Here is a 23,836-nt window from a genome sequence, read left to right on the forward strand (position 1 = left end):
AGTGGACTGTCGCGCGGTGATGACTCACGCACCATCTCCCTCCCTTCCGCTCCATTGTTTGAGGTTTTGGTGAAGGCATCGACAGACACCACATGTAACACTGGAACTGTCAATGCTGTGGAGTAACATTGACATAGGGTGAGTTTATGATAATCAGACACATTTTCTAAAACTATCCTTAATGCTGTAATGCTGCCCGCGTGAGCGATGCTGCCAGTTTGAGCTCGCGATGGCAACGCAATGCCAAGCAACAGTGGAGCTGTCATCCTCGCCCAGCACAGGAAAACATGCGAAACGTTTCGTTAGCAAATGCTTAATACTTACTAAAATAAATATAATCGTAGGTTAAATTAAATTAGATTTCAACAAAGGACTAACAGCTACCTGCTGATCTGTAGGTTTAGCTTATATAACGGTCACATTAACCGTTAGCTGGCCTGCTGTACATTTTTGTTTATTGGTTAGCTAACATAACAACATTGATTATCATCAACGGTTCGTGTTTTAAATACGGTCACCTTTATGCCTTTAAAAAATACATATACTTGTATATAAATGTACAAATTAGCTAATCGGCACTTAAACACGAAGCTTTCTCCGCCTGTTTGCATATCCGATTGTCAACGAGGGAGTCAACGAGTATATACTTAAAACATAATTATAATTAAAAATAAACTAAAAGCGAAATTATGATAATTTAACTGAAATATATTTTATTGCATGCTGGGATCTTCTTGTAAATTCGGCTTGTAAATGGCCCACAAAGCAGCACTTGATAACACTAAAACCTCAATTCTAGCTTTTCCACAGCCCACCAAGGTAGAAGATGATTGTAGAGTTACAGCAAAATAGTAAAATTATACACAAATAATTGTGTTGTCGTATATTTAAGTCATGCCGAAATGGAGGGTAGCTCCTGAGGATTAATCAAAGTCATATTAAGTCACATTTATTTGTCTGCACATATACCGACAATTAAAAAGTCTCTAAAATGTGGGTTTTTAAAACAGAGTTTGGTATAATCAAATTCTTCAAAGTAGATTATTGGCACATGTGAAGGTTAGTTTTTATGGATATTGGCAACCAATCTGATCAGAGGAGATTTCATGTTTTAGTTACATTACACTGTACTGTTTTCTTCTTTCGGCAAGGAATGTGTGCTCAAGTTCCAGTCAGAGGTTTTTGGATACGCAGTTACAGTAAAGTCTCGGGTCCAGTCAGAGTCACATGCTGCTGCCAGTGTCCTATTCCTTTTAAAGCAAGTCCTCAGGCCCTGTCCGAGCGCAGATGCTGGGACACAGCACAGATGGAAACGGTGACATGAGGCAAAAAGTGGCGAATGAAGCACATCTTTCCACCCTGAACAAATTCAGGTTGGAGTTTCAGGCGTGGAGAGAAAAGAGCTCCTTGTAGTATTTGCTGTTGTATTATTCATTTTGACCTCATAGTAATACCATACCTGAGCATGGTATTTAGATTCGGACATTTTTACTGCTGCACTTGTAGGTCACTCTGGATAGGAGCATCAGCTGAATGAAAAGATTAGACATGAAGGGAGATGAAAGCTGATGTAAGCAGACGGGCCCTGTGGGACAGCTGTGACAGACTAGTGTTGTGTATAATGCTGCTGTGTTGCCTGTTTTTCAGAGTTACTTTCAAGGCTGCCATCTTGCGGTTGTGCTTACATTTACTCATTTTATAGTGTGCAATAATCTATTACCAACATTTAAGTGGTGGTTTTGAGATTGTGGTTTGGATTTTCTCCAGCTTTTTGAAGCCAAAGGAAATTGTGTGCATTTGTGGTACGACGTAAATCACATCATTTAATTTCTGTTAAAACAAAATAGTTTGTGGTTTAACCTTGTCAAGGGGATAAAAAGACCCTGAGACTAAAAGTGCATCTCTTGCTATTTAATGTCCAGGCAAGCTCAGACTGTATCACAATTATGTAGTTGTCTGGCTGTTACTCATGAGATGACTCACAGGCACTTGGTCAAGATCAGCCATGGCGTTTTAAATCAGGGACAATTGAAGCTTCATCTAAAAGATGTTGTTGTGATGAATATGAACATAATTGGTGCAAAATATCTTCATCTGGCTTACACTGATGTCAGTTGCTGTTAAGGATGATTAATATATGCATTCTGTGCATGGACAGTGCACTTAGCCCTTATGTAAATGAGGCCATTATAATTCCAATCCCAGTGCCATTAATGGGTCAGCACAGTATATCTGCCAGGCCTCTACTGGTAAACAGCACATTTAGGCTGCAGCATTACTGCATCACATTAATCTCCTCCACGGAGCGAACAGTTTCGGCCTCAGTGTTATGTAAGCAGAGGATGAATGTTGCTCAAGGACGCTGTCTTTCCACAGGCATGCCCACTGATACACACTCACCCACAGATATGTCTGCCCGCACAGGCCAAGCACTAAGGTCATTCATGCAGATGGTACCGGGGTTGTGCAGGATGGAAGGACACATGATGCTGCACAGTGTCCTCTTAGCAAAGTAGTTGATGTAACATAACAGCACTTGAACGTAGGCCTCCACAGATTTTACACATGAAGATCAGTTGTATAATGTCTTCTGTGGCTCTGCAGATAGCTGTCCCCGATGACATCATAGCAATGTGACCAGTGGCTGTCTTAATTTGAGCTTGGAGACTTCATTTATGTTACAAACTGGAGGTAAAGGATGCTATTAAAGTGCATTAGTATCCAGCATTTTGGGGGCATAGTAAGGGCTAAAGGATATCTGCTGGCAACTTGACCTTTTTTAAAAAAAAAAAAAAAAAAAAAATCGGTCTCTCAAATGCCTCCTAGCTTCATGAGACTACAATACTAAATTATTGGAGCTGCCCATAATTCATTACTGTATCATACTGTACAGAAACATGCGTCTACAGATGGTCTTACATTTTCCAAATTCTCTACTGAGAGCTCATCCCTTTAAGAGAGCACATCCTGTCTCATTCCTCTAGTCACCCCTTTAAGCCCTGGAGCAGTCCCTACAGAGACAGGCAACAGGATGTGGGAGGGCTCTGTCTCACCCCTCAGCCCTCCCTTAAAACAGTATGTGGCACATAGAAGGAAATGAAAACATATAGCAGCTGGCTTGCTTGGTGCTACTCTGTGATCTCTAAATGAGTGACTTTCTTTTATTTATTTTACAAATTATTTGTGCCATACAGACTGAAGAACATAAAAGTGTTCTTGAGACTTTAAGGCTTGACTGATGTTCTTTAAATGGTTGTAGTGACACGTAAGATCTGCTGAATACTAAAAAAGATGCCAGACAATCAACGGTTAAAGTGTCCAGTAGAAACAGTGTAGGAGGAATATTTGCTTCAGTGCGCACACACTCATTGTAAGCAACAAAATGACATCTTGCACCACTAAACTAGTTTTAGTGACTGCTATAACATTTGTGCTGGCCTTAATTTGGCTTGTAAACATGAGCAAAGTCAACATGAACTTATATCTTTATCTCTGGGATCATTGCTTCTCTGAAGTCTAACATTTCTCTCCTCAGGTAAAGGTGTGTGCAGGCACCACCTATCAGTGCAGAAACAGGATGTGATGACACTGCGATAGCGTCTCCCGTTTTCTGCCCAGCTTTGTGTTCGTGAGCGGGGACCCTCCCCCCCTCCCGCTCCAAGGACAGGACATGTTTGAAGCAAAACCCCGGGCGGTGCAGAAGAAGGAGTCGAGCACTGAGACAGGTAGGATGTCTCAGGAGTGTGTGTCATCTGTGAAATTAATGTTGATACTGCTATCAGTGAGATGTGTGTATTTCAAAAGGCTGCAGTCATTTTTCAAATGCCACTCTGCCAATGTCATGTTGCTGCCCTGAAGTACAGTATGCTGTGTCTTTGGGCTTAGTGCTATAGTTAGCCCCATCTGTCCCAGTAAACCACATATTTGCTCAAGTGGAAGGACATTGGCTTGTACTGTGCCTGAGCCAAGAAAACACACACACATTCAAATGTTTCATCAGCCCACACTCGCTCTCAAAACACATTCACTGCAGTCTGACTTCATTTCACCAGGGCTGCACCGTTTTTACAAAATAAAAGCATCCCATTCATTTATATTGTCACTAATGCATGATAACATGATGATTTGTAATGCGTCACCAGTGTTACACTATCATAGCTGACTGTTTTTTAAATGATGGACGTTAGATAATATTTATCTGACTCTTTCAGATGAGGGGCTGGGCAGCAGTGGGAAGCATTATGGCTCTCTGGGCTCTGGTTCAGCCGACTCCGGCTCTGTCTACCTGTCGGACAGCCAGGACTGGGTGGTGTCCCCTAGCTGCTCTCCAGATGAAGCCCCCGGCCAGCACAGCGCCATCTCCCCCCTGCTGGCCGAGGAGACCTTCCGCTACATGAGTAAGTGTGCGTGTTTAGATTTCACGTATTCGGGCAGGACACTAAGTTGAAGTTGTTTCCATGTCTCTCGGTGTACTTTCTCTTGATTGGTCAAGCCTGTGGCAACATCAGTGAGCAGATGGTGTGTGTGTGTGTGTGTGTGTGTGTGTGTGTGTGTGTGTGTGTGTGTGTGTGCGCGCCTCAGTGCATTAGGCACGTGAGGGATTCATTTTATGCAGCGCACATCCTCCTCGATTAAAATCACAGGGATTTAGCGTGGATATTATTTGCCACAGGGTTCTCATTGTGCCTATTTGGTTCACACAAGCACAGACAGACCGATCTGTGTGTGTGTGTGTGTGTGTGTGTGTGTGTGTGTGTGTGTGTGTGTGTGTGTGTGTGTGTGTGAGAGAGAGTGAGAGAGAGCCAGAGCGACTGTGAGCAAAAGGAATCCAGTGCTCCAGCCAGAGTTAAGTGTAGTCCAAAGCCAGGGCCAGAGTCACGAGACAGAGAATGATGAGGAGGGGGGATTCACGGAGGATGAGGACAGATCTGTAGAGCGAAAAGTTGGACCATGCCGGTTTTAAACATCCACAATGAGGAGGTTTATGATAGCTTCGCTGTGGAAGGTGAGCAAAGGCGTTTGCATGGAGCTGGGTATGTCTGTGACAGAGAGATAAAGGGAGACATGTGAGCCGGTGTGAGCGCAGAGGCAGCTCCGGTTGTGTCTGCAAGGTCAGGCAGAACGTGACAGAGTGGAGGGGAAGGGGTGTAGAAGCTGTGCTCTGTGTGTGTTGCTGTGTTCCTTGAAAGACAGGAAGTGGGCAAGTCTGAATGAATGCTTGTGTGTTTACATTCAAACAAGTTGTGTGTGTGGGAGCAGTGGTAACAATTGGTTAGATGCGACTTCCTGTGTGTTGTTCTCATGCAATCCATACTGTACTTCCTCTCTGTGCTGTGAAGTGTAACATGGTGGATGCAGAATGCTTTTGTTTACATGACTCTGTATGTGTTCAGGTGGTATGTGTATGGGTTTTATTAGCTGCATGTGTGACAGCAGGGGTACAGTAAGGGAGTCTTGGTCTCATGTTCCTGCTCAGTGAAACATTTGCTCCACTTCTGCAGTGTGAAATCAAACATGGCCTATTAATAGTTCCTGATGCACTTGCTGAGGCACAGTGTGCTAATATTCTCCCTGGCTGTAAAGCAAACATATATGAAGAAATGTGTATGGTTTTTAGACAATGCTGACAATGTTCAAATAGCCATTATTTCAATACTCCTACATGATGATACAAGTATCAGGTATCCCATTTTTGTGTCACGTTGTGAAATTGGAAGAGAGAGCTGTCTGGTGCAGACTTTGCAAAAAATGCTATTTGAACAGCAGAAACTTCACACAGTTACAACTCTATTTTAATGCAAAGTATGTCAGCGATGAGTCAGAGTGGTGACACATGGATGGAATTTAAATAGAGGATAAGCCCACTTCTAATGCTTTCTAGTCTTGGACACTGTGACCTCACATGTGTGTGTCCTACCTGCTCCAGCCTCAACCTCAACTACATGAGTACAAGTGCAACATGTGGATCCTCAAACTTGATCTTTGCCTCTAACTTTCACATTTAGTTGAGCAAAACTGATCCTTGTTGTTTTAAATCAGCATTTTTACCCAGTTTAATTTATTCTTTTTTGTGTTTATAACTATTTTAGGGCTGTACTGGACTCAGAGTTATGTCAGTCTAATCAGATGTGGCTGTTCAGTACAAATATTAAGCTATTCTTTATTTTCTTTTCTGCAATAAAGCATTTGAAAGTGAATAGTGTTCACTGGATGTTCAGGGTGTCAGGGACATACACGTAATATAGTAAGGAAGCCAAACTAGCCCTTCAAGCTAATGCACGCTAACTACGCTAATGAACATTTACATAAATATTTTTTGCCAAAACTAGATATCAAGCAAAAGCCAAAGACTGTATCATGTTAAGTTGGACGAAGGGCCTTGTTAACTCCAATGAAAGTTGCTTAGTGGTGCATGAAGCCAAAAAAGTTCCCATAGAGTAAGGGCACTAGAGACGTCCACTGGCCAAGCAGCTCACTCCCAGTTTAGGGCTCCTCAATCATGAATGGGGATAAAATGATTCAATTGTGCACCTCTTCAAGACTTTAAAATGTTATTGGACCAAATGGTAAAAATCCTGATAGTAAAAGGAGTTATTTTAGGAGGTTGTGACATTAGAAAAAAGTGTCCGGGGAAAGTCATTTTGGGCCCAGTGGCATCACGTGATGGACCTGGAAGTTGTAGTTACACAGTTTGGCCACCATGCCAATTGGCTTAAAAATTTGGCGCTCTTCCTGGTCTGCAGCTTCCTTTACCCAAGAGCAGTGTGACAGAGAATAGCACTCACTCTGCAGCTAAATGTAGACCAAAACGTCTGCGATACAATGTCTGTGTTTAGGGGTAGGGGAGTAGGGGACTGCTCGACAATACAATCGCAGTGGACGGGAGGGTTTCCGACTCATAATAAGAATCTTGGACAATCAAATTGGGTGTTACAAAGTGTTGTACCTGTGAGGGTTTATTATTGCCAAAGGTCCAACTGAGAGTGGATTAAAAGGTTCATAGTGTTTCTTAACCAGTCACACATTGACCAATGCACTGCCAGCAATCCAAGAATCAATATGAAAAAAAAACTTTGTTACTGGTTGGACTTTGCAATTATGTAATTTATTGTGGCCAGAGTTCAGCCACTGTCTTCTACAAGTGAAAGCAACTTACAAGACTGTGTCACTCTGTATGCAGAGTGTGTGACTGCATCCGGAGTTGTACCTTTAATTTTTGATGTAGTGTTTTGTAGATCATGATCAAACCAGAGCATGGACATCATTTATACAGTGACACCATACTCCTCGGAGGAGGTAAAAGAGTGTATAAGTGTTTGTGTGTGTGTGTGCCTGTTTAAAAGGTTCAGACTTGGTTTGAAGGGTCAGGACATGTTAGGCTGGGGTTAGGCATTACGTTGGGATGGTTAAGGTTGGGGTATGGGGCTAGAGAATGCATTATGTCAACAAGGGTCCTCACAAAGATAGAAGTAAAAGATTGTGTGTGTGTGTGTGTGTGTGTGTGTGTGTGTGTGTGTGTGTGTGACACTTGGCATCAAATGTACAGTAACATGAGAGATTATATGTGCTGTGAGTGCACCGTATCTGTCTCCCTGTGTGTAACAAAGATGGCTCTGTTGGGCAGAGGTTATTTTTAACTGTTGGTTGTTGGAGCGCAGAGTGCAGTGTCTAGATCCAGAGGTCATTGTGGGCCTCAAATTACTGGACGACAGCTCAAAAGAATAGAGAGGAGAGGAGAAAGCTTAAGCTATGAAGATGTGGAACATGATATGATAATTGAGGCAGCAAACACAATATAAAAATGTAGTTTTCTAAGTGGGCTACATTTAGGTGCAGAGTCTGGAGTCTGTTAAATGAATTTAGTAAAAGGCAATGTTTCAATGATTAGAGTTGCAACTTTTCTTTGAACAGGTGGAAGGAGGAGCGGTGCAGCGCTGGTGACACCCACTCAGGTGCTAAAAGTGGACCAAACTAATTGATGTGTAGATTCTCGACAGACTAATGTTCTAAGTGAAGTTGATTTACTGAAGCTTCAGCTTTCACCCTCAGCTTCTTACCTCCTTTCCTCCTGTCTCTCTGTCTCTCTAAAACAAGCTGGCTGCTTGTGCACCTTTTGAACTCCCCCTTATTTTCTCTCTCCTAGCGTATCTTGCCTTGGAGCCCTCTTCTTATTCCCACCCCGGCTCTCAGAGCCTCTCCAAAGGTATCTTGCTCTCTCTATCTGCCTCTTCTGCTCTGCAACTTCTTCATTTAGCTCCAGTGTGAGAGAGAGGGTCTTCAGTGCACAATGTGGCTCCGGCTCCAGCAGCTACACTTTAACTTGGATCTGGAGCCACTCCAAGGCCAAAGACCTGGAGCCCCTCTCTGTTTTTTGCATGTAGATGAGAGCAGATGAGATTTGAATAGTATAGGTCATCTGCCACTGTAGACAGCTTAAAGTACTGTAGCACTATGTAGTGTGTATGCATTAGGTAAGGGACGATAATGATCCCAATAATTAAAATATGCATTAAGTTATTTTGTTTTTTATTGTGATATGTGATAAAATCATGTATCGTCCCGTCCCTAGTGTGCGTTCAGTGCTGTTGTTACTTCATCACATTCAGACCACGAGCAACCACATTGCCATGTTGTGGAGTTATATCACCAAATGGCATCAGTGTCAAAAGTGACTTATATTTTAACCACATTTGTTCACGATTGGCTGCTACAGTGTGATTACAGTAAAGATTCAGAGGAAGTGGCTGCTAATGTTGCTTGTGGTTATTGTACTGGGTAGTTAGTAAACATGGCATGCAACAGAGGTGTGTCTGTTGGTGTGGAGTGATGTGGTGGTTTTATTTGTTTTTTACATTAAAGGTTGTGTGTTTGCATGCACATGCCACAAATTGCAGACTATATTGCATGTGTGTGCGTGTGTGTGTGATTGCTTGTGTGTCTCCTAAAAGTATTTTTTTCTCTTGCCAGTCCTCAGTGCCGATCGTGTGGAGCAGATGGCCAAGACTTACAATGATATCGAAGTGGTCTCACACCTTTTGGCTGAGGTGGGTATAAACACACTTGTAATAATTTGTTTTGTATTAAAGTAATTTCAGTATTTTTCTACCTGGACTATTGTTTCTGTGTCTAAGTGACTATTGGTAACAACAATGTCCAGTATTGAGAGAGACCACTGCAGCCAGTAGCCACAAAACAGGCTGCAATGTAACCACTGGAGGCCTCCACATACTGTCAATTTATGTCAACTACAAGTGCTTGGTTTTGCCACTGATAGGCTCATATTAATGTTATAAATGTCTGACAATATTACGGAAAAGATCCTCACAGAGATAGACCTTTTTGTTCAAGGGTATGATCCTTTGAATCCATTTAAATAAACAGTAATTTCATCATCGTAAAAAACGCACTCCATTCAAAGTCAATAGAAGTTTGGAGTTTGGTGGCTTTTGGTGACAATTTTTGGGCTGTTTCTGGTTAAACAAAAAGGATCTTTGACAAAAAAAGTCTATCACTATAGGGATCCTCTCCTTAATGTCAGACACTTAAAATTATAACCTGAGCCTGTCAGTGGCAAAAATAAGCACTCTTCCCAAATGGAAAGCCTGTTTCGCTACTGCTGGCTGCAGAGCTCTCACTCAGTACTGGACTTATTTAAAAAACTGTCCAAGTCCAGGATAAAAAATACCAAAGTCACCCTTTAAGATGCAGCATCTACTTTGCTGATGTGTGCTCTGTGCTCTTACTGGACAGCGGGACAGAGACTTGGAGCTGGCAGCACGGATTGGACAGTCACTCCTTCAGAGGAACCACCTGCTGCAGGAACGCAACGAGGCCTTGGAGGAGCAGCTAGCACAGGCCCTGGACCAGGTAGCTACATGCTAGTTACATGCTTGTGTTAAAATTGCAATAGTTTGCTAATCCAAGTAGAGCTAAAAGGTGTTACAATTATGAGGGATATCAGTGCACTTAAAATCAAAAAAGCAACCAATGAAATTGTGTCTCTCTGAACCCGTATGAATATCAGGAATCTGCAGATTTCTGAACATCTCACACAGTAATCATTCACCCACACTTTCATCATTGGCCAGGTTCACCAGCTGCAGCATGAGCTCAGTAAGAAGGACGAGTTGTTGCGGATCGTGGCCAGTGCCTCAGAGGAGAGTGAGACAGACTCCAGCGTGTCCACGCCGCTGCGGCAGCCTCAGACACCAGGGGGAACCACTGCCGCTGCAGCACTCAGCCAGCTGGAGTCTCTGCAGAACAAGCTGCAGGAGCTGGAGGAGGAGAATCTGTTGCTGAGGTCTGAGGTACGAAGTGTAACAGGATGGATGAGGTTTTAGTGGAGGTAGAAGATAATAAGAAGTGAAAGGGGAAGCTTTAAATCATAACCACATTTTGAGAAGTTGGTGTAATTGTTGCTTTTGACAGCATGAATTATTATGAATATGATGGTGGAAGTACTCACTGGTTCCTCTCAACGTCTCCACTCCAGGCGTGTCAACTGAAGACTGACACCATCACCTATGAGGAGAAGGAGCAGCAGCTAGTGAATGACTGTGTCAAGGAGCTCCGTGAGTGAGATTCACACACATTTACACTAAAAGACCCAGTCTCATGTCTGGGATGCTGATTTTACCTGTGGTCTGTGTGTGTGTGTTGGTTCCAGGTGAGTCCAACAGCCAGATGGTGTCTCTGACAGATGAGCTGTCTCAGAAGAACGAGGAGCTGCTCAGACACCAGGAGGAAATCGCTCAGCTGCTCTCTCAGATTGTAGAGCTGCAACACAGAGTGAAGGAGGTGAGGAGACAAAGACTTTCAACTCAGCATTAACAACAGTGACTCATGACTTCACTTGGAATGACTCATCGTCTCCAAGCACAAATGTTAAAATGTATAGTATCATAATTATATTATATTAGCTTTCGCTTATTAACCCTAATAATGTAGATTTAAAATAACATTTGGTGAACGGTGCTTCATGATTTGTTCAGGTTTGGAACACAGACGTGACTTGGGTTTTTGTGGTCTTGACTTGGGATTTTGTGGTCTTGACTTGGTGGTCTTGAACTGGGACCTGGTGGGCTTGACTTGGGACCTGGTGGTCTTGACATGGGTCTTGGTGCTCTTGACTTGGTAATTAGCTGTCTTGACATGGCAGATAGTGTTCTTGTCTTGGTTCTTGGTGCTCTTGACTTGGCCCCTGGTGTTCTTAACTTGAGTCTTGGTAGTCTTGACTTGGGACCTGGTGGCCTTGACATGGGTCTTTGTGCTCTTGACTTGGTAATTGGTGGTTATTGACATGGGTCCTGGTGGTTTGAAATGGGTCTTGGTCCTCTTGACTTAGCCCCTGGTGTTCTTGACTTGGGTCTTTCTGGTCTTGACTTGGGACTTGGTGGTCTTGACTTGGGACTTGACTTCCGACCTACTTTTGATGTTCTAAACAATGACATCCCCCGATCAGTGGCCGTCATCTCTTCTTTTCTCCTCTCATCTGTTTAAATGCTGATGTGTTGTGTGTGTGCAGTTGGCTCTGGAGAAAGAGGAGCTGAGGATCCACCTGCAGGCGTCTAAAGAAGCTCAGAGACAACTCACAGCAGAGGTACTCACTCACTCACTCACTCACTCATTCACTCACAGGAAGTGTTCTCTGTTTATGTATGAAAGGACTCCTGAACTGGACCAGTTTTATTTGAACTGTAAAGCTAAATTCCAGATGTTTAGGGTTAACATGCCATAGCTGTAACAAACCATGACACTGTTTCTTAAATAGAAAGAAAAATGAAATCATTAAAAGAGTAATCTAATTCCATTTTTATAGTTTAATTGCCTCATTTAAATCATGGTTAAAATAAACTAAAAATTAGTAATTATGTTAATTTAGTAAATCCAGTAATAGGCAATTGATGAATTAAATGATACATTTACAGTCTGAGTGCACGCCTAATTTAAAAATCTATTAAAGACTTTCCTTTGCTTAAGTAATTGCTGCATATAAAAACAAAGTCATTTAACTAACCACTGCCCGTGTGTGTGTGTGTGTGTGTGTGTGTGTGTGTGTGTGTGTGTGTGTGTGTGTGTGTGTGTGTGTGTGCTGCAGCTGGACGAGTTGGCGGACAGGAATGCAGAGTGCGTAGAGATGCTCCATGAGTCCCAGGAGGAGATCAAAGAACTCCGTAGTAAAAACACTCCCTCTGCCGGGATGCGACGGCACCTTTCCTACGGCCTCTACCCCATGGTGAGAGAAACACTCGGGATAATCCCAACACACTCGTAACATAAAGGTATAAAATGCACCAAAGCCAAAACCACCAAAACAAAACTGTGTGTACAGGACTCTCTGGCAGCAGAGATCGAAGGCACCATGAGGAGAGAGCTGAGTGTAGAGGAGGAGACCGCCTTCAGGGACCAAAGGTCAGACAGTCAGACTTCACTACTGATGGGCACTTCAAGCACAAGGTCCAATAATTCACATTTATTTCTATCACTAGTTTTTTGGACTGATTAAAATGAAGCTCATGGACATAACTGCTGCACTCAGTAACTTCAGGTTCAGTAGTCTACAGTATCTCGTCAGTTTGTGGACCTCGTCTCTAACCTCTGACCTCTTCTTCCTGTAGAGTATCCCAGAAGCGAGTCTTCCAAACGGTCCGCTCCATCAACGCCTCAACATCGCGGCCAGCCTCGGCCACTCCTCCTATCCCCGGCTCAGGGCAGAGCTCTTTAGTGATGACTGCACAGCCCTTCACATCCACTCAGGGGTATGTTACAACTATTGCTGTCTTGCAGTTTCACTTGAGGACAACTTTTTGCCTTTTCAGCTCAATAAATGCGTGTGTATGCAGGGAGGAGGTGCGAATGGGCCAGCCCGGCTGTCCAGGAGGAAATGACCTCACAAGAGCGCTCCACCGGCTGTCACTGCGACGGCAAAACTTCCTGTGCGAGCGTCAGTTCTTCCAGGCAGAGCGCGAGAGGAAGCTTCAGGCCTTGGCAGGGACGGAGGGAGACAGGGAAGGCAGCTGCTGCAGCTCACCGATGGGCAGTGTGCTCTCCTCTTTCTCCAACCTGTCAGAGCTCTCCTTCAGCTCCAGCGTTTTTAAGACCTTCCTGCCTGAGAAGCTTCAGATCGTCAAACCAATGGAAGGTAAATGTTCAGTTATAAGAAAACCAGCAAATATTCACATAAAACACATTTTTTTTCCTGGTGCATCAACGTAACTTTTCTTTTCCAGGTTCACTGACGCTCCATCACTGGCAGCAGCTGGCCAAACCACACCTCGCCACCATCTTGGACCCCCACCCTGGAGTAGTGACCAAAGGTTTCTGCCCACTGGCCCACGACGCCGTCTACCGCCTGTCTGACATGGAGGAGGACGAGGAGGATGAAGAGCACAGAGGTGCCTTGGAGAAGGGGGCGGCAGAGCGGGGTAAGGAAGAGGAGGATGAGGAAGAAGATGGCGGGATCACCTTCAAGGTGCACTGTTCGTCTACGCCAGAGGAGAGGAAAGACAGAAAGCATTCGGTGACACCTCTCCCTGTCCCGCCTCCGTCACCCGCAATGCCGCCATCACCTGGGACGCCCGCCACTTCCTCATCAGTTAGATCGGACCTCTGTCTGACCCCCGCACCCCGACACATCCCTGAGAAATCCAGCGTATCATCTCAGCCCATTCCAACAGCCTGTACGTCAGTGGTCCAATTACAAAGTCAAATCTGCATGTCGACATCAACAACATCTTCCTCTGGTAAATACTTTATAGAAGGGAGCAATAAACTTTAATGAGGAATGTTAAGCACATTGCTGCTAATTGTTGCCATGACGATAAGTGTTTCACATTACGTGATTTGTTGTGTGTTCAGTCCAAAATCCAGGAAAGTGTCAGAGCTCCACTTTCTCCACCTACACCTTCACCACATGCCGCATCCTGCACCCCAGTGACACCACACAGGTCACCCCAAGGTCAGTGCTCTGCAAAGGATAAAGAGAACATTTTTGTATCTTTATTTTTTATTATTTTTAGAAGATAAAGGGCAAAGAATATGGCGTCTTACAAAGGGCACGTCTCTCTTCTCACCTTATCTCTGTCTCTTCATGTTTTTAGTTCTCGGTCATCTCTGGCCAACACACCCAGCTCCATGAGGACCGGTCCCAGCACTCCTGTGACTCCCTGCAGACTGAGTCTGGGTGATTCCTTTCCCCCTCGACGCCCTCCTGTGGCCACCAGCGGCCTGGCCAAGCTGGTCCTGGAGAGGGGCATTTCTGCACAAGTCTCCACTGACACCCCTCCTCCATCTCCAAAGCCCACACCCAGGCAACCTCTCTTCCACCTCCTCCCAAGCACGCCCCCTAACTCACCCTCCCACTCACCTGTTCCCTCCCCGGTGCCCCCCGAGTCCCGCCAGCACCCGGCTGACAATTTCCTAGCATCGCGGCCAGCGGAGCTTTTTCTCCAGGACGTTTACGGGTTAAATCTAGGCCGTGCCCCACATCCCGACTTACCAAGCCCCTCCCAGGAAACCCCAGCTTTTGTCCCAGCCCTTAAGTCAGGCAGAGTGAGGTCTGACCCAGTCAGCGTCGGCCTAGTGGAGAGGCTACGGCGTCTTGGATTCACCAAGGTGCTCCAGGGTGCAGAGTCTGAGGCTCCAGCACCACGGCAGGATTCTTCTACGTTTGTGTCAGCTGGCGGGGGAAGCCTGTTGGATGGCCTGAGGCGCAACCAGAGCCTCCCGGCCATGATCGGCGCCCGAGCAGGGAAGTCAGCTGGTCACCCTCCTCCTCACCCCACCTCCCTGGCCCTCCCCCCAACACCCTGGGGAAACCCCAAAGAGCGGCGCCGGAAACTTGCCTCTGTCTCCCACGTCCCGTCAAGTACAACCAAACATTGAGGGGGACAAGGCGGATGGAGTGGGAGGGTGCAAACTCCAGAGCGAACCCCTCCTTTATACCTCCATCCGCCTTTTCCTCTCTCCTCCTCTCAGCCTTTGAAGAGAAGAGTCAGGGCATCTGGCGGGCAGAACAATCCCTCCTTTTTATGACTTCATTTTAAAGCACAATTGAACTAAACTGACTGTTTTTAGCTATACCGCAGTGTCTGTGTGTGTAGATGTTTGCCATGATGCTAGTTGCTGAGGCCTTAGTCTGCCTCTGACTGGGTTATTCAGCTCTCGCTACCTTCTCAGTCATTAATTAGGTTCTGTAGTTGTCATGTTAGGCTCTGGATGATAAGGTAGAGGACTTAGGGAAGGTAACAAGAAAGTGAATGATGGTTTGTGGATGTGGATTGGAAAAGAAGGAGTTAAGATAAAGGTGTAGAAGGAATGGAGGATGTGGGTTTTATAAAGAAGAGAACGTAAGTAAAAGGCAAAGAGAGAATGACTGAGCATCCAGCGTTGCTATTCCAAGGGCTTGTTCTGTAGTGGGTTTTAAAAGCTTTAGTCTGTAATAAAGTAGTATCATGCTCGCCAGCCATGCCCATTATACAACAAATGGTTTTATCTTCAAATAAAAACAGTCACAAGAGAAGGGATTCAACATGCTTTTATAATTTGAGGACTTTAAGTGCTAGCCGGCTTAATAGCATACTGTCGAGCCAATCTCGTAGTCAGACCGTGCCATTAACATACCAGTATTATTATTCGAATGATTTGACAGTAGTCCATTGTTGCACGGGTGTCTGGTGACCGTCCATGTGCCGTGCCCCTGTTCCCGCCTCTCGCAAGCGTCCGCATGACTTGTCAACCTTGCCTGCAGGTCCCAGCATGCACCTGTCAGCAGACAGGTGGGGCCAGGCTGAAGCCACTGGGCAAGAAAAAATGGGTCTGCCTTTTTCCTTCAGGTCCTTGTGTTTTGTGTGTTTTTATGAGGCCTTACGTGGAAGCCAGCACTGTTAATGATTTATGTTCCTGTGAAGCCATGTTTGTATATATAAGTTGCACTCATTTGGATTTGGAGGTTGGTTAATTTAAGGATCACTGCTTGGTCAAAAACATTTCACCGTGGTCTTGGTAGGCCCTTCAAAGAACATCTTATCATTTCAGTTTCCTTGTCTCAGGCCTGTGGGATGTACGGGTTCAGAGGGAAAAGCCACTGACACATTATTTTAGTGGTATGTCACATGCATATGTGCACATGTGGTTGTTTTCTGTGTTCAAAATGTGTCTCGGGGTTGATGTATGTGGTTCACACACTGGCCAGCAGGTGGAAGTGTTCCTTTAGGAAAGCTTATCCGAAATAATTGAGTGTTGTTGTCCCTAACATCCGTCAGTCCAAGCAGACCCTCCCACTAACCTACTGCACTTTTTTATTTAACTTTTATTTAGCGACAGATATCTGAAGTATACAGATTCTAACATATTAAAGAGAACATTTAGCATTATGTGTGCCTGCTGTAACAACACCAGCTAACATTTTGACATAAGCTTTTAATATATGCAGCATTATTTTTTTGTTTTCCAAATGTAGAGGCCCACAGAAGGGAATCCAAATTAATCAAGTAAAGGAATAAACGTGTGTACTGTATGATGCATTTTGTGTTAATTAGCTGTAACATATTTAACAAATGAAGCTTCTGTGTAATGTTTGTCGGAGTGGAGAGAAGAGGAAAGAAGGCACATGCAGACTGTTCATATCTTTAGATTTGTTGTAATTGTCATATTTTCCAGTACAGCAGGAGGTTTGGGTTTGGGTCTTTTTTTGGCTAAAATAAAAAATGTCCTGTGATGACTTCTTGCCTCCCCTCCAAGATCATGATCCTCTGTAAACTACTCATGGCTATTACTCAGTTGCCTCTTTTTTAAAATAAAGCAATGGAAACAAAGTCACCGACTGGTTTACTGCTACTCATTATAAAATTTTGGGAATGCTATTGCTGTTGAGATATTTCCATCTGGACCAAAGTAATGGACCAACCAACACACTGATATTGCAATGCAGAGAGCCATGGCTATAGACAAAAACCTTGTTCACTAAGTGCATTTAAAATATATTTTTAAAAAAATCAGGTGTAAGCAAACTTTACAGAATCTTTCAGTCATTGTGTCCTGAGATTTAAATCAGCATGAGCACTTCCAAGCTGTTGTATCAGTTGTCTGATGGTATTGAAGTAGTTTTTGAAATCGGTCCAGTATTGAGGCAGAGTGAGATCCTTATTGTTTAACCCGTTACAGCCCCCAAATCACCACAGGCAATTCCACCAGACTTCATTTACATAAGATGTAATTTAAGCATGTATACAGCCAGCATCGTTTCACGTCTAACTGGGTGAATTAAGGGCTTATTTCACCCAAACCAGAGGTGGTGATTGATGGAACAGTGGAAAGACAAACCCAAGATGGCTTTTGTGAGTTTTATTTTGCATCTGTCAACTTTGACCAAAGTGTGTGTTACCATGTTAATATTTTCTGTTTATATAAATAGAGTGTGGTGGCCCTGGTCCGAATGATTTTGGGGCTGTTTCTGGTTAAACATTAAGGTCTATCTTCGTAGGGAACTGTTCCATCATGTTGTCAGGCACTTAAAATAATAATCTGAGCATGTCAGTGTCAAACCCAAATGGTCACATTGCAGCCTGTTTCATGGCTGCTGTACCATTTCAAAATTCTTGTCTTTATTTGTTACTTAGACCCCAAAACATGAGATCATAGGGTCCAGGTTGAAATATATCAAGATCACCATTTAATGTAGCATTATTCAGCTGCCACCCTCACATGGGACAAATCTTGATGCTGTCAGAGCTGGAGCTGAACTGGCCGAGGGCGAAGTCCAGACCCACCCCGACTCCACTGCCCACCCCAAACGCAGCATAAAGCGGCTGGGTGAAGTTAGCACGGAAGGTGTGAAGGTGTGTCATGCTCTCTGCTACGCTGTAAAATGACAGCGTGCCCACGGACAGGTCCAGGTAGATACCCAGGCGAGGGGAGTAGGTTACCGGTATGTCCTTCTTCTCGTTGTCGTGCATAGCTGAGCAGCAGGTGTCCGACAGCTCCAAAGTCCAGGACTGGGCATTGTAGCCAAGCCCAGAACGGGCGTCTGAGCCCTTCCTGGTCAATGCACCATAGGCTACACCCATAGAGGAGCCCCGGCCTCTCCATTCCACCTCCCAGTAACAGCGCTGGGCGTACAGTGGGCTCGCACACATCACCTGGGTCCAGCCATCAAAACGCTGGGGAGTGTCAGGGTAGGGCTGCGCCGCCGCCTGCAGGGTGGCTTTAGTGTTGCCGTCGGAGAGAGTCAGCCGTCGGTGGGCCGTGTTGGGATCAAGAGTCAGGGTCACAGAGTCTAGAGGGTTAATGGACAATTATTCACATGTTCTGGAAAATAAAGAACGTTCTTTAAAGCTTTTTGTTATATGTTCTTCATCAGCACATGGAGTTTGCTCAGTTGTTATGGAGACAGATCTGTTCACCAGCTGACACAGTAGCTGTTTTGCTGTATTATCCATGGTGCTTTTAGAACATCTCGTCCATGTTGGTTTAAAAGTTGATGAACACCATGTTCTACAGTTTAAAGTTCCAGAAAAAATACTAGCAAGGGGACCTTGAGTTGGGATTGTTTTGCACACTACATTTTTAATGCCAGCACAAACAAAAAGTCCTAAAACCTCTGGGGATGAAATCACAATAGATCATGAGGTCGCATGTCCACAGATCCATCTCTGTGACGATTAAGCAAACTTGTCTGCTGATGAAGACCATGTGATACGATTAAAGGTGCTGAAAAAGCCACTAATTCTCGTCAGAGTACTGAACTTTGAGTGTTAGGTATTTTTAAGAAACATCCTTTTCTATACCGGAAGTGATACGTTTTATGTTTTTTGGAGTTAACATTTTCATCAATATCTGCAGCATCTTAGATGAAGTTAAACACTGAGACTCACTCTGTAGGAACTCCTCTCTGGTCCTCGGCTCTGGGGCCTGGATGCTGTCGATGTTGATCTCTCTCACTGGAAAAAACCCCCAAAACATTCTTATTGCATGCATCACTTTCATTCATGTCTCAAAATGGAGGTGGCATGAAGATGAAAGTACATTAACTCACATCCAGGGAAAGCAGGAGAGTGATTCATGGTGGTCGGGGTGGGCAAGTCCAAGAAGAGACCAGGGTTAACTATTCAATGAAAATACAATGTTAGACACACACTAACCCATGTTCAAGTGAAAAGAAGAAAATGATTATTTGACATATAGAAGAGTATAAAGACTGCCATCTTACTTTCTGTTGGTGTTTCAGGCAGAGAAGCCATCCCCCCTATGTAAGTGTACACAAGTCACACATTTAGACACTCTGAAACATTATCATTATCTCCAACACTCGGCAACTCACACCAAAACAATCTACTCTGATAAACAGCACAACAGGTAAGAGGAAAATATTTTGATTTTGAGATGGGTTGTCCCTTTAAATCATTTAAATTAAAGAGGAGAGTATGAGAGTTTGATCTTACATTGGTTTCCTCCTGGTGCGGGTGTGTTATTGACTGGGGTAGCCGGGGTGGTGCCACGGCGATGGGAGCGGAAGAGGCTGCTAATCGACGCCATCCGACTGAAACCTGACCCTGAACCAGGAGGAGAGAGGAGGGAGATTGAAAACAAAAGGTGTTACACTTTGATGTGAGCATTTATTGTCAAAGCTGAACAGTACAAGTTTTTGTCTTTAGTCAAAAGGTTGTAATTGTACCTCCAGTTGATGCTGGTGCAGGAGTAGGAGCAGGAGCAGGTGCAGGAGCTGGGGCAGGGGCTGGGGCAGGAGTTGGGTTGACTTGGATTGGAGTCAGGGTCGGGGCCGCAGCAGGGATACCCTGGCTCTGACTGGACCTGCTCCAAAGAGACTGAGACTCTCTGCGGCTGGGAGTGGGGCTGGGTCTCGGGCTGGGTCTGGGGTTGCTCTCCCTCACTGTTTGGAGAATATATCAGATGCTAGATTACGGTTTCCAGCTTACCAAATACATCAGTTACTTATTCAAAAAACTGCTGAGCAGCTGAGGACAAACTGTCTTCTTTACTTCTGGAATATGAGGTACTGACAGAACTACGTCTAGCAGTAGGAAGTAACAGCCACATCATCATGAGGTAGTCTGTTGTTTTTTTTTTTTTTTAATCAAAGCCGGTGCAACCTTGTATGAGGTGAATGAACCTACCTGTCTCTCTTTCCTCTCTCCTCTGTCTTTCCCGTGGTCTCGGTGAGCTTGCATGGCCTCTGTCCGCTACAAAGATGAAGAAGCTTATTTTAAAACATTCACACACATTTTTACTGCTCCACCCTCCGTGGTGACTCACACTGCAGGTTTAAGGTTAAATCAGGGGGTTTTGGACAGCACACACACAGCCTCACCTCGTGGTGTGTCTCTGCTCCTCACATCTTGACTTCTTAGACCTGTACCTGAATAATAAAATGTGACGCTAAACAAGGACTGCATTTTGAATGACTTTTGACATTGTCACATATATTATAATGAATGTTAGTGTGCATTACCAATTCCTCGTCTGTCTGTACTCCGAGATCCGACTGAGATACTGGGTGTGGAAGCTGTGAGACACGACAGAAATCACGTATACGTTACGACTATATGTGAGGAAGATGACAGTGAAAAGATGCAGTGATGGTAGGTAAAATGTCGACATAAAAACCGTGGACAGACCTGACGGACGGCTGTTTGTGTTACGAGAACCCAGACCAGAAAACACTACAGAAAAATGGGAAATCAGATATTAAATTTCTGGAATGATGACTTTCTCTAGTCCTTTAATATATTTATTTTACAAAGTAAGAACTCACATTTAAAAATCCCTCCTTTCTGTCCTCCGCTCTTGCTGGCTAGATAAGATATGAGGAAGTTAACGTCAAGCAAGACACAATTCCAACTTTTGTTATGGTAATGTTGATAAGAAAAATGCTTGGAACTTACAGTCTCCCAACGTGAACAGAGTCATGTCATTGACTGGAAGAGAACAGACGATAAGATGAAGATAAGACATAAAAAGCAAAGAATATAGGACAAAACAAGATATGAAGCTTGGGATGGACCTTGTTTGGTGATCTTGCCCAGCTCCTGGTTGCACAGGTCCTCGACTCGTTCCCTGAGGTCCAGGATGGCGTCTCGTGCAGGTTCAAAGGAAGCTTCTGGATTGACCACCACAGTGGGCAGGTCTCCACACTCCAGAGGACTACACATGGACTCGTATGTCTGAGGGAAAATATGGCGGTTAGTTAAGGGGAAACTTACAGTCTATAGCTGAGTCTAACACATCCTTGATCCAGCCTACCTCCAGGTAGTGGATGTTGTCCTCACAGCGCACCAGGTCTTTCATCTCAGTCTCCCTCTTCTTCAGCTCCTTGATCTCGGCCTCCAGGCTGTCAATGACCTCCTGAGCCTGGCCCATCTTCTCCAGGCTGGCCTGATCCAGCACCTCCTCCAGCAGCTCCTGCAGACGCTCCACCGAGCGCTGCAGCTCCGACAGCACCTGATCCATGTCATCATGCACCCTGTCTGAGGAACGCTGGCAGAGACAACGGGGCGATCATGTCTCAGTATGCCAAAAAACACGTACAGTAAGCAACTGTGAAATTAATGCAGGGTTTATGGGAAATGTGGTTTTAACTTTGAGAAACAGCGCACTTGCAAAAACAGTGCAACCAACCAACCTTCATCACCTCCATCATCTTCTTCATGTCTTTCAGCTCCTGCTCTCTGTCTTTCAGCCTCTGCTGATTCTCCACCTGCATCTCGGACATCACTTTCTGTAACAGGATACACAAAGACATGACATCAACACAGTCCCCATTTATCTCACACAAGCACAAGGAAACAGTTGTGTTCATGTGACAACATGGAGAGGGTGCAGCGTTATGAATGGATAGGAATGTAGTTAGGAATGTCCTCAGCCTGGCTGGAGCCAAAGTGAGGCACAAAAGGAGATGGGACGACACCCTCACAGACACACAGAAACCCATCACACAGAACAATGGACAGGTAGCAGGAGGAGTAATACACTGTTCATGGAACTAATAGTCACCTATTGTAGAAACAGCTGCCCACTTTCTGTTTAAGATGTTTTTTTTTTTTTTAAATTAATGAAACTGCATGTTTACTGATCGGTTTTAAATCACACCACTTATTAAAAAAGGATTGTACCTAACCTATCACACACACACACACACACACACACACACACACACACTTGAGTTTGATATAGGATCACATGACAGTAAACATGATAACTAGTTGAGGGTCCCTCTTCTTTCTCCTCTGGTGCCTGAGGTCAGTGTAGCATCCATTCTTACCTGTTTCTCCACACGCTCAGCCTTGGTGGACACACACTCATGGCCTTTGTGCTGGTTGCTGGTGCACAGCCAGCAGACGAACATTTTACACTGGCGACAGTAAAACTCCTGCAGGTACTTGTGCTGGGTGCAGATCTTCTCAGCCAGATTGCTTGTTGGTGCGATTAGCTCGTGCTGCTTCAGGCTCTTCTTCGTCTGGTGGGGCTTTAAGTGGGCTTCGCAGTATGAGCTCATACACACCAGGCAGCTCTTGATTGCTGCTCGCTGTTCTCCTTTGCACATGTCGCACGGCACTGCTGAGGAGGAGAGCTTCTTTTTGGGCCTGGATGAGGAGGAGGCACCCCCACGGGCGCTTCTCATAGATTCACGCACGTCAGCTTTACGGGCCCCTTTGCGTAGCTGCTCAACAGCCTCAGCCAGCATGGTGTTCCTGGACAAGGAGGGCTTGGGGCAGAAGGTCTGGCGGCACTGGGGGCAGCTGTAAACCCCCTTGGGGTCGTCCTTGCTCCAGTAGTCCTTGATGCAGGCCATGCAGTAGCTGTGCCCACAGGGGATGGTGACTGGATCATTTGGGAGATCCAGACACACAGGGCAGTTAAACTGCTCCTCTGTCCACAGTGAAGCACTCATGCTGACACTGTCAGATACAACGGAAAGAAGAACCTGAGAGAATAGAGAATAGAGAGATGGTAAGCCGGTCTGACACTCAGAGATGTCTAAGGAGAAAGAAAGATTCAGAGATGTACAGAGGGAGGTTTTACCTGGACTGACAGGAGGAAGAAGCTGCCTCTCAGGTGAGAGCAGGGAGAGGTGAGCAGGGCGGGGCCAGAGCCACCAGGCAGGTCTAGCGGGGAAAACGGGTGTCGGTGGAAAACTATTAAGTGCCAGGAGAGTAAAGGTGTGAATGGATTTACCAATATCACATTGAAGAAAACTCCATTACAAGTAAAAGTTTAGTATTTAAAATTGACAAGAGGTGCCTTTGTCACCTATAGCAAGATCTGCTGCTGTTCATGTGACATTACTAGACTGTTAATACTGCTGCATGGTGTTGTAGCTGGCCGAGGTGAGGCTAGTGTTGACTACTTTATATACAGTCTATTGGTTGGGCTTCCTGAGGAGTCACAAGGTAAATCTGTGGAGTTGTGAGATGATTAATGGAATAGAGGAACACAGTAATACAGCTCAAATTAGAATTCAAATCATGGACTAACTCTTTACTGTTTGTGAAATATTGGCTGATCTTATCTTATTGGGCCTTGACTGCTGTGAGGTGGAACAGTGAGTGTGTCAGAGCAACAGATTGCACTCCCTGCATTCTTTTCTTTCTAGTTAGATGACCAATTTTATTGTCAGTTGAAATGTGTTCAATAAGTGTGTGTCCCAAAAACTTTAGCTGCAACACTTAATTGTGAAGAGAGCTTTATCTGAAGGACTATGCAGAAACTGAGGAATGCTTACTGGGTGTCACTGCCTAATTTTTAACAAAGACCTATATATCTCAAATCTAAGTGAGCTAAAAGCAGTGATTAACTGAGCTCCTCCAGTTAAGTGATTGTA

General features: G+C 44.7%; 2 protein-coding genes across 10 annotated transcripts; one reads left to right on the forward strand and one right to left on the reverse strand.

Annotated features, from left to right (window-relative positions):
• Window positions 1–4: 4 nt before the first annotated feature.
• On the forward strand, window positions 5–16,795 carry trak2 (trafficking protein, kinesin binding 2). 8 transcript variants are annotated; one of them, XM_049569694.1, is made up of 17 exons: window positions 5–138; window positions 3,536–3,725; window positions 4,212–4,397; window positions 8,144–8,203; window positions 8,968–9,044; window positions 9,751–9,867; window positions 10,089–10,307; window positions 10,493–10,571; window positions 10,667–10,797; window positions 11,525–11,599; window positions 12,098–12,235; window positions 12,332–12,456; window positions 12,618–12,758; window positions 12,843–13,141; window positions 13,230–13,742; window positions 13,858–13,957; window positions 14,100–16,794. In XM_049569694.1, exons 2-17 carry the CDS (start codon window positions 3,671–3,673, stop codon window positions 14,881–14,883), a joined length of 3,099 nt encoding a protein of 1,032 aa, XP_049425651.1. In that variant the 5' UTR covers window positions 5–138; window positions 3,536–3,670; the 3' UTR covers window positions 14,884–16,794. The 8 variants fall into 8 exon arrangements, with proteins under 8 accessions (XP_049425651.1, XP_049425653.1, XP_049425650.1 ...); XM_049569696.1 differs by having other exon boundaries at window positions 12,332–12,411; window positions 14,100–16,793; XM_049569693.1 differs by having other exon boundaries at window positions 12,332–12,411; window positions 12,618–13,141; window positions 14,100–16,795.
• On the reverse strand, window positions 16,624–23,587 carry trim25l (tripartite motif containing 25, like). Of its 2 annotated transcripts, XM_049569703.1 has the most exons (17): window positions 23,038–23,587; window positions 22,277–22,939; window positions 21,638–21,733; window positions 21,259–21,492; window positions 21,020–21,179; window positions 20,901–20,933; window positions 20,771–20,809; window positions 20,634–20,678; window positions 20,468–20,521; window positions 20,327–20,374; window positions 20,133–20,198; window positions 19,673–19,888; window positions 19,440–19,550; window positions 19,208–19,243; window positions 19,034–19,102; window positions 18,873–18,938; window positions 16,624–18,274 (listed from the first exon to the last, which is right to left on the reverse strand). In XM_049569703.1, exons 2-17 carry the CDS (start codon window positions 22,904–22,906, stop codon window positions 17,700–17,702), a joined length of 2,478 nt encoding a protein of 825 aa, XP_049425660.1. In that variant the 5' UTR covers window positions 22,907–22,939; window positions 23,038–23,587; the 3' UTR covers window positions 16,624–17,699. The 2 variants fall into 2 exon arrangements, with proteins under 2 accessions (XP_049425660.1, XP_049425659.1); XM_049569702.1 differs by lacking the exon at window positions 23,038–23,587 and having other exon boundaries at window positions 22,277–23,010.
• Window positions 23,588–23,836: the final 249 nt, after the last annotated feature.

The sequence above is a fragment of the Epinephelus fuscoguttatus genome, linkage group LG24, assembly GCF_011397635.1.
Source record: "Epinephelus fuscoguttatus linkage group LG24, E.fuscoguttatus.final_Chr_v1".
Lineage (NCBI taxonomy): Eukaryota > Metazoa > Chordata > Actinopteri > Perciformes > Serranidae > Epinephelus > Epinephelus fuscoguttatus.

Bases quoted from the DNA above. Each gene is read 5' to 3' on its own strand.
- trim25l (XM_049569703.1), bottom strand. From the start codon at position 22,906: ATGAGTGCTTCACTGTGGACAGAGGAGCAGTTTAACTGCCCTGTGTGT. The intron at 21,734-22,276 runs GTAAGAATGGAT...ATCCTGTTACAG, and splicing joins CTGAGCGTGTGGAGAAACAG to AAAGTGATGTCCGAGATGCA. The intron at 20,375-20,467 runs GTAATGCACACT...TTTATTATTCAG, and splicing joins TACAGACAGACGAGGAATTG to GTACAGGTCTAAGAAGTCAA.
- trak2 (XM_049569693.1), top strand. From the start codon at position 3,671: ATGTTTGAAGCAAAACCCCGGGCGGTGCAGAAGAAGGAGTCGAGCACT. The intron at 4,398-8,143 runs GTAAGTGTGCGT...TCTCTCTCCTAG, and splicing joins GGAGACCTTCCGCTACATGA to CGTATCTTGCCTTGGAGCCC. The intron at 12,236-12,331 runs GTGAGAGAAACA...CTGTGTGTACAG, and splicing joins CCTACGGCCTCTACCCCATG to GACTCTCTGGCAGCAGAGAT.